We start from the raw sequence: 14845 nt of genomic DNA on the forward strand, positions 1-14845 counted from the left end.
CCCACAGGGCGCGAAACAACCCGAGGCAAGAAACCTCAGAAAATGAAGCTCACTTAGAATAACCCGTGTTTCCCTCTTCCTTTTTCATATAATCACCCCTTCTGCCGCCAATATAGCGAAAACTGAATTCCACGCAGGGAACTTTGGGGGTAGTCGATGGCGTGCCTTCGATCCGTGCTTGATTCGTACCAAAATTCACGGCTGAGGGGGAAACACGAGGCGGCCAGTCTACACTCACGCGTATCTATGCCTGGAAACCCGAAAGCCAGAAGGTACCGGGAGCCCAGGGCCCGGCCGCGCCCAGCAGCTCCTCCCACGGCCGGCCTCCCGCGCCGGAGTTCCAGCGCAGCGCCGCGGGGCCTCCCACGGTCAACCTGCGCGCATGCGTCCTCCGCCCGCGGAAACTTTTCCTTGCAGGTCCCGGAGGCGACCCCTAGAGGGCGCAATAGCCGAGCGCCTCCAACAGGGACTTCCGGCGGCGAGTAGGCGTGATTGGTGGAGCCCCGGGCAGGGGGCGGGGCACCGGGCAATTCGAACGGGAGAGGCGGGCCAACGGAGGGAGTGGAATGGACGCGGGCCGTAGGGGGCCGCTGAGGCGACGCGAGATGGCCTCGGCGACCTCAGGTACGCGAGCCCGGCCTGGGCGGGACGCCGAAGCCTGGAGCCTGGTGGGGGAGCGCGACGGAGTCTGGTCCCGGCGCCGCGGGTCGTCGGGGAGAGGCCGGGCCGGCGCCGGGGACGGGTGGGGAGCGGGGCCGTGCGGCCGTCGGAGCGGGCCAGCCCCCGGCTTCTGCCGGCCAGCTCTGCGCGCGGCCCCGGGCGCCGGGTTCCAAGGGCCGCGGCCCACACTCGAGCTCTGCTGGAGCCTAGCGCGCTCCTGCGGGAGCTCCGGTCCCTTCGTCGAGTGGGGCGGCGAGCGGGCGAGCGGAAGGAGGCGGACCCCGCAGCGTCAGCGCCGGACCAAAGAGCGGGGCGCGCGCTGCGGGAAGGGTCGGTGGGAGACCCCTGGGGGGCGGAGCGGGCCGGCGGGGTTCAGACGCGCCGCGGCCGGGCTGAGAGGGCGCCGCGGGGCAGCGAGGGGCTGTTGCGGTCGCTCGAGCCCCGGCAGTCCGTGGACGCGCAGTCCCGCGCGTTGTTCGTTCACACACGTCTCTGCGTTCTGCTCGGGGACTGTGGCGGGCCCCGCGGTCCTTGGTGGGAGCGCCCCGTGCTTGTCAGGCCCTGCCGAGAAGCCGAGCTTTGGGGCAGAATGTCCGACGCATGGTGAGCCCTTGCAGGGTCCCCGGCGCAGTGGTGAGCCCTTCGCGGCGATGAATCCTTTAATCGTCACCCGATACCAGGAGGTGCTTGGTTGTTACTGCCCCCGTTCTACAGAGGAGGAGACGGAGACATCCGTGGTTCAATCGCTTGCTCAGAGTTGACACGACTAGTGAAGACTGGGGTCTGAATCTGCGCTCAGGCAGACCTACTCTAGAGCCTCTTACCCCGATGCCCGAGCATCTGACATGGTTGCTCCGGAAGGCCACCGCCCCTCGCCTTGTCAAGACGCCCTGTGTCTGCTGCGTAGTAAATATCATAAAAGTGCTTGAGAGAATATTGACCCTTCCCCAGACGAGCTTTCAGTCTGTTCAACAGATGATCCTATCAATACCTACTATCACGGAAAGCCATGATAGATACGTATAAACCGCTACAGAGAGTACAAATTCTGAAGTAGGTAAACCCTTGGATACTCTGGGAGGATTTGATTTAAGGAAGTGATACTGGGAGCGGGTTCGAAGGTTAGATGGCAGTTTACGAGGCCTTGGCTGGAGGAAAAGACCACCAAGTGATTTTTTTTTTTTTAAGAGTTTATTTATTTATTTGACAGCACAAGCAGGGGGAGCGGCAGGCAGAGGGAGAGGGAGAAGCAGGCTCCCCACTGAGCAGGGAGCCTGATGTGGGGCTCGATCCCAGGACCCAAGGTTCAGACCTGAGCTGAAGGCCGATGGATGACTGAGCCACCGAGGCACCCCCTCAAGTGATTTCTTATTTATGATGTATAAAGAGGCCAATGACAGACGATGTCTGTGGCTTAGTTTTCTCATCAATAAAGGAAGAGTTAGGGACCCCTGGGTGGCTGAGTGGGTTGGGCGTCTGCCTTCGCTTGCTCTGTAGGGATTAGGAGTCATCAGCTTTAAGACAGTAATTGAAGCTAAGAAAGCCTGGGACCATACCCATGAAATGAATCCGAGTAGCAGTTCTCAACGAGGGGCAGTGTTGTGCCCTGTGGGGACATCTGTGACATCTGGGGACTTTTTTTGGTTGTTATGAGGGGGGTGGCCCATGGAATGCCACTGTCATATGTGTCCAGCATATGTGTGCTACACGTCCTACAACACACAGGAACACCTTATTACAAAGAATTGTCCAGCCCAAAGTCATAGTGCCCACATTGAGCAACCCTGTGCTGGAGAGATGGTAGAAGGAGCCTAGGAAAAAACGTTCAAGACTGGTGGAAACTTAGATGGGGAGAGCAGAGAGCTGTTTCCCTCCGTTCTCAGGCCTGGAAACTGAGGGGAAAGTCTATTTCTCAAGGGAAGGCAGATCAAGGGCGTTGGATCTTGCTGGGAAGTCAAATGGGATGAGGGGCAGGCATGTCTCCTGGATTTAGCAGGTACGGAGGTCACTGGTGACCCTGCAGAATGGTGAGGGCAGACGTGAGCTGGTGCTGCCTGGAGGAGTGAGTAGCCAGAGTGCAGGACTGTAAGAAGAATCGCTCACGATTACTGAGTGCCAGCTGCCGGCCGCGGGGCCAGACATCGTGTGTACATTCTTCCTCTGGCTTCTCACAATCTTGTGAGGGTAGATACTATTATAAAGAGAAACTGAAGTTCAGAGAGGTTAAGAAGCCTCCCCAAGGTCACACAGCTGGTAGGTAGAACTTGTCGCTTGACTCCAAGGCCTATGGGGTTCCATACGGGAGGGGGGCGAGGAGGACTGGGGGCCCATATAATGAACTTGGGAGTTAGACCTTCATTGGAAGCTCTGTCACTAGGTAGCTGTTGGCCATAGGCAAATTACCTGACCTCTATACTGAGGCCTCCACATTTGGAAAGTGAAAGAGGAATACAGAATAAACTAAAACACTTACTGAGCTTTTACCGACGTGCCGGTTACCTTATTTACCGCCTTAACAACCCAGTGAGGACGGATTTTCGTTTATTCCCACTTTACAGGTGTGGAAATCGAGGCACAGGAATAGACCATCATTTCCCCCAGTTTATTCAGTTAGTTGTAAGTGGTAGAGCTGGGATTTGAACGCAGGCCATCCTACCTGGAGTAATGAACCTACTCACTGTAGGCTAGTTTACATGTTACTTCTTTTCATTCTCATTAAGCCTTTGCAAGGCCCACCTCACCCCATTTTACAGACAAAGAAACCAGGGCACATGGATGTTAAGTCATTTGCCCAGGGTCACAATCTAATAAGTGTTAGAGCTGGAAATTAAATTCACTTGTCTGACCCACGTCTATGCTCTTTCTACATCACCACAGATTTCCCCTTCCCTTTCCCATTTACTTCTGTAAATGCGGGGCACCTGGGTGGCTCAGCAGGTTAAAGCCTCTGCCTTTGGCTCATGGTCCCGGGGTCCTTGGATGGAGCCCAGCATCAGGCTCTCTGCTCAGCGGGGAGCCTGCTTCCTCCTCTCTCTCTGCCTGCCTCTCTGCCTACTTGTGATCTCTGTCTGTCAAATAAATAAATAAAATCTTTAGAAAAACAAAAACAAAAAAACTTCCGTAAATGCTTCTATATCTGCCCTTTCTCTGTTCTTCCAAGAACCCTGGGCAAGAGAGACAAGGAGAAGCCCTGCACGCATTTTTGACAAGTCAGTGAACCTCTGTGCACCTTAATTTTCTCATCTGCATGGGTACGTCCACAGGTTTCTACTGACTGGCTACTGACTTTCAGGATTCATGAGGATCAAAGGAAAACTAGATGCCCAAGTGCCTTGTAAGCTGTAACGTGGAGTCCTTGGCTTCGTTCGTCAGGTGAAGAAGCAGAGGCCACTTCTTGTAGGCCACCTGCTTATGGGGATGCTTACTGTGTGTAAGATTCTTAGCAGGGTCGTCTGTGCACCTTGTAGTCGTGCTGTTTCTGTGCTGGCCCCCGATACCAGCCTCGTGCCTTATACGAGGCCCTGACAACCAGCTGCGACCACCCGCAAAAATGACAGAGTCAGAGCTGCCAGGAACTTCCCCAGGTCGTATATAACAGGCTAGATGGCATCAGCACTGAAACCATATTTTTGGAGGCCAAGAGATCTAGGTTGGAATTCTGCTGTTAGGGCAGCCTAACACTTGGTTGAGTGTCCCAGTTCTTGGGTTTCGGCTCAAGTCATGATCTGGTGGTTGTGGATCAAGTCCTGCTTCCGGCCCTGTGCTTAGTGCGGAGTCTTTGAGATTTTTTTTCTCTCTCCCTCTTGCTCACTTATTCTCTCTCTCTCTCAAATGAATAAATAAATTTTTAAAACAACAACAAAAAAAGAATTCTACTGTTAGCTGTGAACTATAGTGTGGTATCCGCCAACATAAAACAGAAATATTTTCCTCATAAGATATTTTCAGCTCATTCAGTCCTTACGAAAATAAAGAGGATTGTTGTTAACTTTTTTTTTTTTTTTTAAGATTTTATTTATTTGGGGACGCCTGGGTGGCTCAGTTGGTTAAGCAGCTGCCTTCGGCTCAGGTCATGATCCTGGCGTCCTGGGATCGAGTCCCACATCGGGCTCCTTGCTCCGCGGGGAGCCTGCTTCTCCCTCTGACTCTGCCTGCCACTCTGTCTGCCTGTGCTCACTCTCACTCTCTCTCTCTCTCTCTCTCTGACAAAATAAATAAAATCTTAAAAAAAAAAAAGATTTTATTTATTTGACAGAGAGAGAGCGCAAGAGAGGGAACACAAGCACAGGAAGTGGGAGAGGGAGAAGCAGGCTTCCCATAGAGCAGGGAGCCTGACGTGGGGCTTGATCCCAGGACCCCGAGATCATGACCTAAGCCAAAGGCAGAGGCTCAGCCCACTGAGCCACCCAGGTGCCCCAACCAAACAGGCTTTTTTATCAAGTTTTATCTTGTGTTTTCTGATAAAATATTCATAATCTTTTTCTTAGTGACTTAGATTTAATAATTGGAAGCAAACCAAACAGAAAGCTTACACTAGGGAAGGATTGCGTGTTAATGCCTTTTGCACCCTGAGCTGGGACAAAAGAGACTAGGGGCTGCCTCTCAACCTTATTTCTCTGAAATGAAGATGTCCACAGTGTTATTTATTTTAATGCAAACATTACAGCATTACAGAACTGTGTAACATAAAAAAGAAACCCACATAATCCCCATCAAGAGAAAAACTGTCATTAAGTTTTATGTGTATATACACTTAAATATAATTATATGTTATAAACCTCAGGTGGGAAATAGAAGCACAGAAAGTCAGGCAGTTCATTGATGGTTTGGGTGGGGGCTAATGTCAACTCATTTATTTATTTATTTATTAAGATTTTATTTATTTGATGGAGAGAGAGACAGAGAGAGAGGGAACACAAGCAGGGGGAGTGGGAGAGGGAGAAGCAGGCTTCCCACAGAGCAGGGAGCCTGACATGGGGCTTGATTCCAGTACCTGGGGATCATGACCTGAGCTGAAGGCAGATGCTTAACAGCTGAGTCACCCAGGCACCCCAACTCTTTTAATCTTTACAACAACCCCAGATGATGCTGGTCTACAACACCTTTGCACCCCAAAGCATGTTTCACCAGCAGCATCCACATCACCTGGCAGTTTGTTAGAAATGCAGAATCTTAAAAAAAAAAAAAAAAACTAACAAAAAGCAAACCTCAAGCATCATTCCAGAGACTGAAGCAAAATCTGCTTTTTTTTTTTAATTTAAAGGTTTTTATTTGTTTATTTATTTGTGTGTGTGAGAGAGAAGAGCACAAGCAGGGAAAGTGGCAGGCAGAGGGAGAAGCAGGCTCCCTGTTGAGCAAGGAACTCGATTTGGGACTTGATCCCAGAACCCTGAGATCATGACCTGAGCCGAAGGCAGATGCTAAACCGACTGAGCCACCTAGGCACCCCCTGAAATCTGCATTTTAACAAGATCTTCCGGGTCATTTTTGTAAACCTGACAGTCTACACCCCACTGGACCTACTCGTAGAGCCAGCAAGGAACTGGGGCCGCCACCCACGGTACAGCCAGGGTGGAAAGAATTTCCCTGAAATGAACTGGGGGCCTTGGGCCTTCCCGTGGTGTCTCCAGGACCTCAGCATCCACCTCCAGTCCATCTTCCCTGCCCCTCTGTCAAGGTAAAGAAGGTCTCTAATCTACTCAAGATGCTGGGGTTTGGTTTTGTTTCTAGGCTCTGCTTCTTTTGAGGAGCAAAAAGATAAAATGTGGGCCATGACCCAAGTTGTAATGGGCACAGGCCCTAGGCATAACATACTGCGGTGTTCAGAAGAGCTGCTGCCCCTCCGTGGGCTTCTTCATTGGCAAAATGGCCTGAGTAGAACCTACCTCAGCGACACAGTGAAGATTAAAGCATGTCTGGCATGTAGTCGGCGCTTACTAAATGTTAATGTTTGCTACGTACGTGACATGGTTGGCGGAGAAGCTCTCTTCCCCAACTTGCGGCCGTATTCCGGGGAAGCTGCTGTTCATCCTTCAGAGCTCAGCTGTGTCCAGCAGCTCTTCCTGCAAGACTCTTTCCTGCTGTATTTCACGCCTGAAAACTTCCCTTCTGTCCTCTAGGTGCTGGTCGCTGTCGGCTAAGCAAGGTGGGGGCTGGCCGGCGCCCGCCTCCAGCTCGAGTTAGGGTGGCTGTGCGGCTGCGGCCGTTTGTGCACGGGACAGATGGAGCAGGGGGTCCCCCTTGTGTGCGCGGCCTGGACAGCTGTTCCCTGGAGATTGCCAACTGGAGGAACCACCAGGAGACTCTCAAATACCAGTAAGATTCAGGCCACTCTGCCCTCCGGCCCCTCTCCTCTCTCCTAGGCCTGCTCACATCACACTGCCCACACGGTTTCTCAGAAGCTTCTTCAGGATCCTTGCTCCCTCCTCAGCACAGCTTCGTTCCTCACACCTTCGTCTGGTCTTTCCGACGCGTTCCTGGGTGCCCACTCTGACAGCTCCTCTGGGGGGTACTTGGGGGAAGGCCGAGGGCTGAACCAGACCCATTACTGTTCACAGTCTGGTGGGGGAAATGGGCCCAAAGAGGGAAAGGGAAGGAGTAGCGACGGTGAGCAGGGGAGCCCCGACTAGGGTCAGGGAGGTGTAGGAAGGGCTTGGCGGGGGGCACAGACCAGCCACAGCCGACCCAGGCTGCAGCTGGGCGGCAGGAGAGAAGACCACCCAGATTTGGGGAAAGCGCTCACAGGCGCAACCGCTACGCTGAAACTCCGCTGGCGAGTGAAAGTTCAGACTCTTTGGCTCCTCGTTTGAGGCTGGGAGTGGCAACCTATGGCCTGCAGGTCCAATCTGACCGGGAGTCTTTTTTGTAATAAAAGCTTTATTGGAACAGTTGTTCATTTACATACTGTCTGTGGCTGCTTTCCGACTCTAATGATGGCAGTAAATCGCTGCCAAAGGGAATCCTATGGCTCATGGAGCCGAAAATATTTACTCTCTGGCTCCTCCTAGAAAACGTTTGACAACCTCATTCTAGCCCCTTGGCAACGTGACTTGTTTATTTTCAGGCTCATGCCCCAACACAGTCCCCCTTAAAACTGCATCTTTGCTGTGGCCTCAGCCCCTGCTTCTCCAGAGTCCAGAGCATGGATCGCCGGTGTGGGGGGGTCTCGCCTTGTCATCGGGAAGAACCTCTGCTCTGTTCTGATATACAGATACTCCTTGCCGTGGGTGCTGTCTCGGGGGAAAGATCCGGAAGCCCTGACGTTTCACCCTTGTCTGCGCGCTATTTTGGAAACCTGGAATATCTTTCTCCTCTCTCTCTGGCAAAATCCTCTTTCCTCAAGCAGAATCAGTTACTCTTTCTAGTGTGTCCTCCTCTTCACTCCCTGAATCACAGCCATGTATGGGTTTCTTTCTGTCCCACCAGACTGCAGAACTCCCCAGAGTTCTGGACGTTAGACTTATCTCTGTATTCCTAACACTGGCACGGGGACTGGGGCACAACAGGTGTTCAGTGGTGCTTTCTAGGGTCTTTATGTAAGAAAAGCGACAGAGACTCTTAAATCTGAGGCCAGTATTGCCCTCTAAGTCTGGGGCAGGATGGAACCCTCCAGTCATTCCCCCTTTCTTTCGTGCCTGCAGGTTTGATGCCTTCTACGGGGAGAAGAGCTCTCAGCAGGACATCTACGCGGGATCAGTGCAGCCCATCCTCAGGCACTTGCTGGAAGGGCAGAATGCCAGTGTGCTTGCCTATGGGCCCACGGGGGCAGGTGAGGGAGCCAGGTAGAGAGCAGCTGTGGGGCTGAGAGGGCTCGAGAGCAGGAAGATCTCACAGCAATCTTCACTCTTTCCCCAGGGAAGACGCACACAATGCTGGGCAGCCCCGAGCAACCGGGAGTGATTCCCCGGGCTCTCATGGACCTCCTACAGCTCACGAGGGAGGAGGGCGGCGAGGGCCGGCCATGGGCGCTCTCTGTCACTATGTCCTACTTAGAGATCTACCAGGAAAAGGTGAGGCCCCACTCTGCTTGGTGTGGGGAGAGACAAAGGTCAAAGAGAATAGGATCCGGTTCTTGATGACGAAGCTCTGCCCTAGCAACGACGCGAGACCTGGTTGGGTTAGCCGGTGGTACACGTCCGACAGGCCAGCAGAAGGAGGGGACTGATGCCCAGGCAGTAAGCAGCCTGTGTCTGGAGAACTGGCCCTACCTCTCCCTGCTCCAACAGGTATTAGACCTCTTGGACCCTGCATCAGGAGACCTCGTGATCCGAGAAGACTGTCGGGGAAACATCCTGATTCCGGGCCTCTCGCAGAAGCCCATCACTAGCTTTGCTGAGTTTGAGCAGCACTTCCTGCCAGCCAGTAGAAATCGGACCGTGGGAGCCACGCGGCTCAACCAGCGCTCCTCCCGCAGTCACGCTGTGCTCCTGGTTAAGGTGAGGCCCGGTTACAGGGGGAGGACATGGGAAGCCCCTAGAGGGTGAATTAAGTTGGGGGGCCCTTGCTCTTTACCCCAGGTGGAGCAGCGGGAGCGTCTGGCCCCGTTTCGCCAGCGGGAGGGTAAACTCTACCTGATTGACTTGGCTGGCTCCGAGGACAACCGGCGCACAGGTAACAAGGGTCTGCGGCTGAAGGAAAGCGGAGCCATCAACTCCTCCCTCTTCGTACTGGGCAAGGTGGTGGACGCGCTGAACCAGGGCCTCCCTCGCGTGCCTTACCGAGACAGCAAGCTGACTCGCCTATTGCAGGTCAGGCCACCCATCTTGGGGTGACAAGGGGCTGGAGAAGAAGGTTCTCAGGTGTGCTGGGGGGCTGGGGAACTTCAGTCAAGGAATGGAAACGTGGGGCGTCTGATCTCTGCCTATCCTGCCCAATCCCTGTCCCTCAGGATTCTCTGGGTGGCTCAGCCCACAGCATCCTTATTGCCAACATTGCCCCCGAGAGACGCTTCTACCTAGATACAGTCTCTGCGCTCAACTTTGCTGCCAGGTCCAAGGAGGTGATCAACCGGCCTTTTACCAATGAGAGTCTACAGCTTTGTGGTGAGGACGGGGGCTGGCCAGAGTGCAAAGGGCAGATCTGGACAACCGGAGAGTGTGCTGAAGCTGCCCAGCATCAGCACAGAGGCTGACCTGCCCCACATCTTTCCTAGTCTTGGCACCCGTTAAACTGTCCCAGAAAGAACTGCTCGGCCCGTCAGAGGCAAAGAGAGCCCGTGGCCCTGAGGAAGAGGAGACTGGGAGTCCTGAGCCCCCAGCGGCTCCAGCCTCAGCCTCCCAGGAACTCAGGTGAGCAGAGGCTGGGGGCCTAGGGGATGTCCCCTTGCTGTCGCGTGTGGGTTAGATGCAGAGAGTAGTCAGATCCTTGTGCTGTGAACTTGTTCCTCTCCCCTCGAATTCACCCCAAGCCCTACTCTGCTGAATTCACTGGAAGTGCCGAGCTGTCTCTAGCCTTGGTGCTGCGGTCCGTCAGGGGCCTGAAGGAAGCCTCCTCCTGGGGCTCCCGGCCCCTTCCTTTCCACTTTCCAACCCCTTCAGGCAGGCAGCAAAACCTCACATTTGGAAGCTGCTGTTTCAAGGATGAGCACTTTAACTTCTGGCTCAAGGAGTAATCTGGATCAGGCCTCTTCTATCTAGAGGACAAGAGCAAAGCAGAGAGAAAAGGGATGAAGAGCTCTGTCTCCCTGAGACCGCTCCGTCTGCGCACCGGAGTCCGGCGTCTCCAGGACTCTGCAAGGAACCCGTTGCTGTCCTAACTTTGCTTCTAACCTCTATCCAAAGTCTCTAAACTTAGACCCTTCTGTGTGTGTGTGTGTGTGTGTGTGTGTGTGTGTGTGTGGCCTCTCTCCCTGGTTCTGATGGCCCCACCGCATGGCCCAGGATGCACGAATCCGTAGGTCACTGCTATTTGGGGTCTTGCTTTCTTTCTCTGGCTACCAGAGCAGTTGGGGGCAGAGTAGGTACTAATCCTTGACCTCCTGAGGTCACCTCTGTTCACTAGTCTTCAGACTTAGACAGTTTAGAGAGGCTTTATTTGGGCTTGGGTAGAAACCCGGCAAAAGTAAGACTGCAGTTGCCTCCCTAGAATGGCAGGGGTGGGGTGGCGGAGCTGCTACAGTTGAGGCTGGATGGCCTACAGGAAAGGGTGTTTGCTTAGAACCCCGTCTCAGTCTTGTCCTCTCAGCAGTCCCGTGTCCTATGTGCATAAATTCAGAGAAACATGCATCCTTGCAGATGTGTGTTACATGTGAACAGGCAAAGTCTCTGCCAGACAGGTACCCCGGGTAAGCCCAGAGATGGGGCCCATCAGCCCTGGTCAGACCCTGACCTCAGGGGCTCAGGTTTCAGGAAAGGAGAGAAGAGGGGAACATCAGATGATGCAGAGTAGGTGGGACAAGGTGTGATCAGGAAGGACTTGCTGCTGCTGTGAGAGCCAGGAAGGAACGACCTCTGGTGTTCACCCAGATTTTCTGATCCTGCTCTTCCTAGACCCTTGGGCCCAAGGAACAGGGCAGCCTCTGTCCTTGAGGAGCTTCACGGTACAGGAAGGAAGATATGTAGTCAAGTTGGGTTTCATGGGAAAGGTGGTGTCCAATTGACTTAGTGATAACTGGGAGAGAAACAATTCTAGACAGAAAGAACAAATGTTAGGCATTGTCATGCTCAGATTAAGTCAGGACTCCACTCCAAGAGGCCTTTCTTACTGCCCATGGGAAGAAGGCTTGGCATTTGGTCCCCAGTGGCTTTCAAAGCCCTGCTGAAGATGACCTCCACTGTGAATCTTTCCCCAACGGCTCTGGCTCTTTCAAAGAAACCGATTCACAATCCTTGCTGTCACCTCCCAGTCTCTGCCTTCTGTGATGACAGGGAGTGCCTGCAGGCCAGGGTGGGGCAGTGTCTTGGAGCCTGAAGGCTTGGAACTCGGGTGTGCACAAAGCGCTTATTCCTGTCAGATCTCCTGGCACTCTGAGAGGTGACGCGGGCAAGTAGTGATGGAGCCGTATTCACCTGCTGAAGCCGTGTACCTAGACAGTCTGGTTGACTTGCTTGGGGTTGCCCAGAAAGTTTACACCAGAGTGTGGACCCTCAGAATACAGCAATAGAAGGCATCATGAGGGGAATCCTGCTACTGCAGAGAGGGTGATGAGAGACGGGCCAGGTGCAGAGTGACCTTTGTCTGCTCAGCCCCCTACAGAAGCTAAGTAGCATGGACCCCGCTGTGCTGGAACGCCTCCTAAGTTTGGACCGTCTGCTGGGCTCCCAGGGGAGCCAGGGGACCCACGGGCTGAACACCCCAAGGCGAGAGCGGATGGTGCTCATGAAGACAATGGAGGAGAAGGATTTGGAGATTGAGGTAAGTGTGAGGGATATGGGAGCTGGGATTCCTACGGGCCTAAGAAGCCCTCTGAGCATCTTCAGGCAGGGAAAGGCAGCAGAAGCCTGGACCAGCATTTAGTTTTTAGCCTAACACTGGAACCCCTTGTCCCCGGCTTCTGCTTGAATGTCCTTAATGTGGTGGGACTTTGAAAAACAACTGAGGTCAGCTCTGAGGAGGTGAGGGGTGGACATCCCCGCGAAAGGAGCTAATGTTAGGCCTTGTCATTTCCCAAAACCCAGTTCAAATTAAGTTAGGACTTTTTGCCTGAATAGTCCTTTCCCTTCAGTGTTTCACAAAGGGTCCTGTTCCGCTTTGGAGCATCCCTGACCATCCGAAAGCCCTTAATCATACTGGGCTCCAGCTGTCTCCTGGTAGCGTCTCTCCTTTGTCCTCACCCTGCCGGCAAGGGGCTCAGAACCCTGCACTCACTTTCCTAACCCACCTCCTTCAAGCTGCCCCAAAGTTTGTTCTGGGTCACATGTCTCTCTGATCCTTTCCAACAGAGGCTTAAGATGAAGCAAAAAGAACTGGAAGCCAAGGTTCTGGCCCAGGAGGCTGTGGACCCAAAGGATAAAGAGAACTCGTCTCCCACAATGCTTCGACCGCTTGCTCGCCGCACAGTCACTGTAGCAAAGCCCCTCAAAAAGGCTGTGGTGATGCCCTTACAACTGAGTAAGTTTGGCTGTGGGGGCCAGGAGGGCCCCGATGACAGATCCTGGAAAGGTGGGAGGTGTTCAGAGCAGCTTTCATCATGTCATTCGTGTATACTCCCACCATACTGCAACCCTGGGGAAGGCAGTGGGTGGTGGTGAGGACCATCTGAAATCGGGCTCTGGTGCTATGTGCTCAGGCACTCAGTACGGTCAGGGCTGACTGACCGGGCCGTGACTGAGTACCATGCAGTAACAGCCGAGACTACCGGCGGATACAGGTGTGAGAGAAGTTCTGTGGGAGCCACAAAAGAAGAGGTTCACTTGGGCTGGAGGGGAACCAGGGAATCAGGAATAGAAGACCCAAGTAAGGGAGGGCAAAAAGTAACCTCTGCCATGATTCCGGGTCACAATTCTTGCCTTTAGTTCAGGAGCAGGCAGCATCCCCAAATGCTGAGATCCACATCCTGAAGAAGAAAGGCCGGAAGAGAAAGGTGAGTGCAGCTGGCAGCTGGAGCCACAGCTGGAGCCACAGCTGGAGTGGAGAAATAAGGGTAGTGAGCTCTAAGGGGAAGAGCACTGGCCATGGAGTTAAAACACCAGCTGTTTGCAAGTTGCTTACCCTTGGAATGTGGAGGAGATACCTCTCAGGGCATTTCCCACGAGTAGCAGAGAGGGTATCAGTCACCCGTTACTTCCCTTTCTCGCTGGTGGCTCTCACCCTCAGCAGCCACTTACTAGGTACAGTAGCCTGAGTCCCCCTCCACAAACCGAAGAGTCCACCCGGGGAAACGTGACCTAAGCACTCAAGAAATGAAACAACACTGGAAGAATTACCTAAAAACAGAGAATGGGGTGGGGGCGTGGCTGTCCTTTACTGAGTACCTTCTGTGTGCCTTCCTAGGAATGAAAGAGAGCTTACTCGTTCCTTGTTAGAGATGAGGCGGATTTAAGAGCTTACTATATGCTTTACGTTCCTTAACCCGTCTGATCTTCACAAGACTCACAAACTGGGCAAAATGAGAGTCCGCCCAGTGAGTGACTGGAGAGAAGGGTTTGTGGACAGACTTGAGGCGAAGAGAGGCTAGGGAGGGCGGGGAGATAGCTGCTGTTAGGCTCCTATCTTTGGCAGAGGAGTCTAAAGCGGTTTGCTGCCACGGGCTGAATAGCAAACTCTGTTTCTGTCACTCACCTCCCCCTGCCTCATAGCTGGAGTCCCTGGATGCTTCAGAGCCAGAGGAGAAGGCTGAGGACTGCTGGGAGCTACAGATCAGCCCGGAGCTACTGGCTCACGGGCGCCAAAAAATACTAGATCTGCTGAATGAAGGCTCTGCCCGGGATCTGCGCAGCCTGCAGCGCATTGGCCAGAAGAAGGCCCAGCTCATCGTGGGCTGGAGGGAGCTCCACGGCCCCTTCAGCCAGGTAATGGCCCAGGGAGGATGGCCCTGGCAAGGACCTGGGGGTGGGGGGGGCGGGCAGGGAGAAGCCCCTTCCCACCGCCGCCGTCCCTCCAGGTGGAGGACCTGGAACGCGTGGAGGGCATATCCGGGAAACAGATGGAGTCATTCCTGAAGGTGAGCCTCGGCGCGGCCCCTCCTCTGCGGCCCGGGCGCCGCCCCTCCTCTGCGGCCCGGGCGCCGCCCGCCAGCTTTAACGCGGCTGTCCCCTGCCCTCCTGTCTTGCAGGCGAACATCCTGGGTCTCGCCGCGAGCCAGCGCTGAGGCCCCCCCGACTGCCAGCTCCTTTCCTTCCTGTGCCATGTTTTTGTTTTGTTTTTCAAACCCTCGTATAACTGCGTGTCGTGTAAATACAGTTTCTACTCTGGTGTTTCAGCCTGATTCTTGGGACTGCGGGGGCGGGGCCGGGGGTAGAACGGCCCTTGGGCTGGGCCGCAAGCTCCTCCGCGGAACTTCCTCGGGCGCCATCTTTGGGAAGAGCGGGCAGGAATGAAGCCGGGCAGGATTGTAAATAAACCGCTGGAGTGGGGAGGGGGAGGGGACGGTGGCCGAAAGGAAACAAAAAAGTAACGCGAAAGCCTGAGGCCGACGACCGTTAGGCGGGCGCGCGCTTCGAGTTTAGCCCCGCCCCATCCGTACCCCCGGCGCGCGCTCCCCTGTTCTCCCGCTCAGCAACGGCAGCGGTTTTATGCGCGTGCGCGC

At 54.2% G+C, this 14845-nt stretch overlaps 1 protein-coding gene across 2 annotated transcripts; it reads left to right on the forward strand.

Moving 5' to 3' along the window:
- Positions 1–518: 518 nt before the first annotated feature.
- On the forward strand, positions 519–14513 carry KIF22 (kinesin family member 22). 2 transcript variants are annotated; one of them, XM_032327839.1, is made up of 14 exons: positions 519–624; positions 6780–6975; positions 8301–8428; positions 8515–8669; positions 8886–9095; positions 9177–9407; positions 9548–9701; positions 9812–9947; positions 11844–12012; positions 12540–12708; positions 13113–13180; positions 13896–14108; positions 14201–14260; positions 14372–14513. In XM_032327839.1, the coding sequence occupies exons 1-14, from the start codon at positions 567–569 to the stop codon at positions 14405–14407; spliced, it is 1983 nt and encodes a 660-aa protein (XP_032183730.1). In that variant the 5' UTR covers positions 519–566; the 3' UTR covers positions 14408–14513. The 2 variants fall into 2 exon arrangements, with proteins under 2 accessions (XP_032183730.1, XP_032183729.1); XM_032327838.1 differs by having other exon boundaries at positions 14201–14513.
- The last annotated feature ends 332 nt before the right edge of the window (positions 14514–14845 follow it).

Source organism: Mustela erminea, chromosome 20, assembly GCF_009829155.1.
Source record: "Mustela erminea isolate mMusErm1 chromosome 20, mMusErm1.Pri, whole genome shotgun sequence".
In the NCBI taxonomy this organism is placed as follows: Eukaryota; Metazoa; Chordata; class Mammalia; order Carnivora; family Mustelidae; genus Mustela; species Mustela erminea.

Bases quoted from the DNA above. Each gene is read 5' to 3' on its own strand.
- KIF22 (XM_032327838.1), top strand. From the start codon at position 567: ATGGACGCGGGCCGTAGGGGGCCGCTGAGGCGACGCGAGATGGCCTCG. The intron at 9,096-9,176 runs GTGAGGCCCGGT...TCTTTACCCCAG, and splicing joins ACGCTGTGCTCCTGGTTAAG to GTGGAGCAGCGGGAGCGTCT. The intron at 14,109-14,200 runs GTAATGGCCCAG...CCGTCCCTCCAG, and splicing joins TCCACGGCCCCTTCAGCCAG to GTGGAGGACCTGGAACGCGT.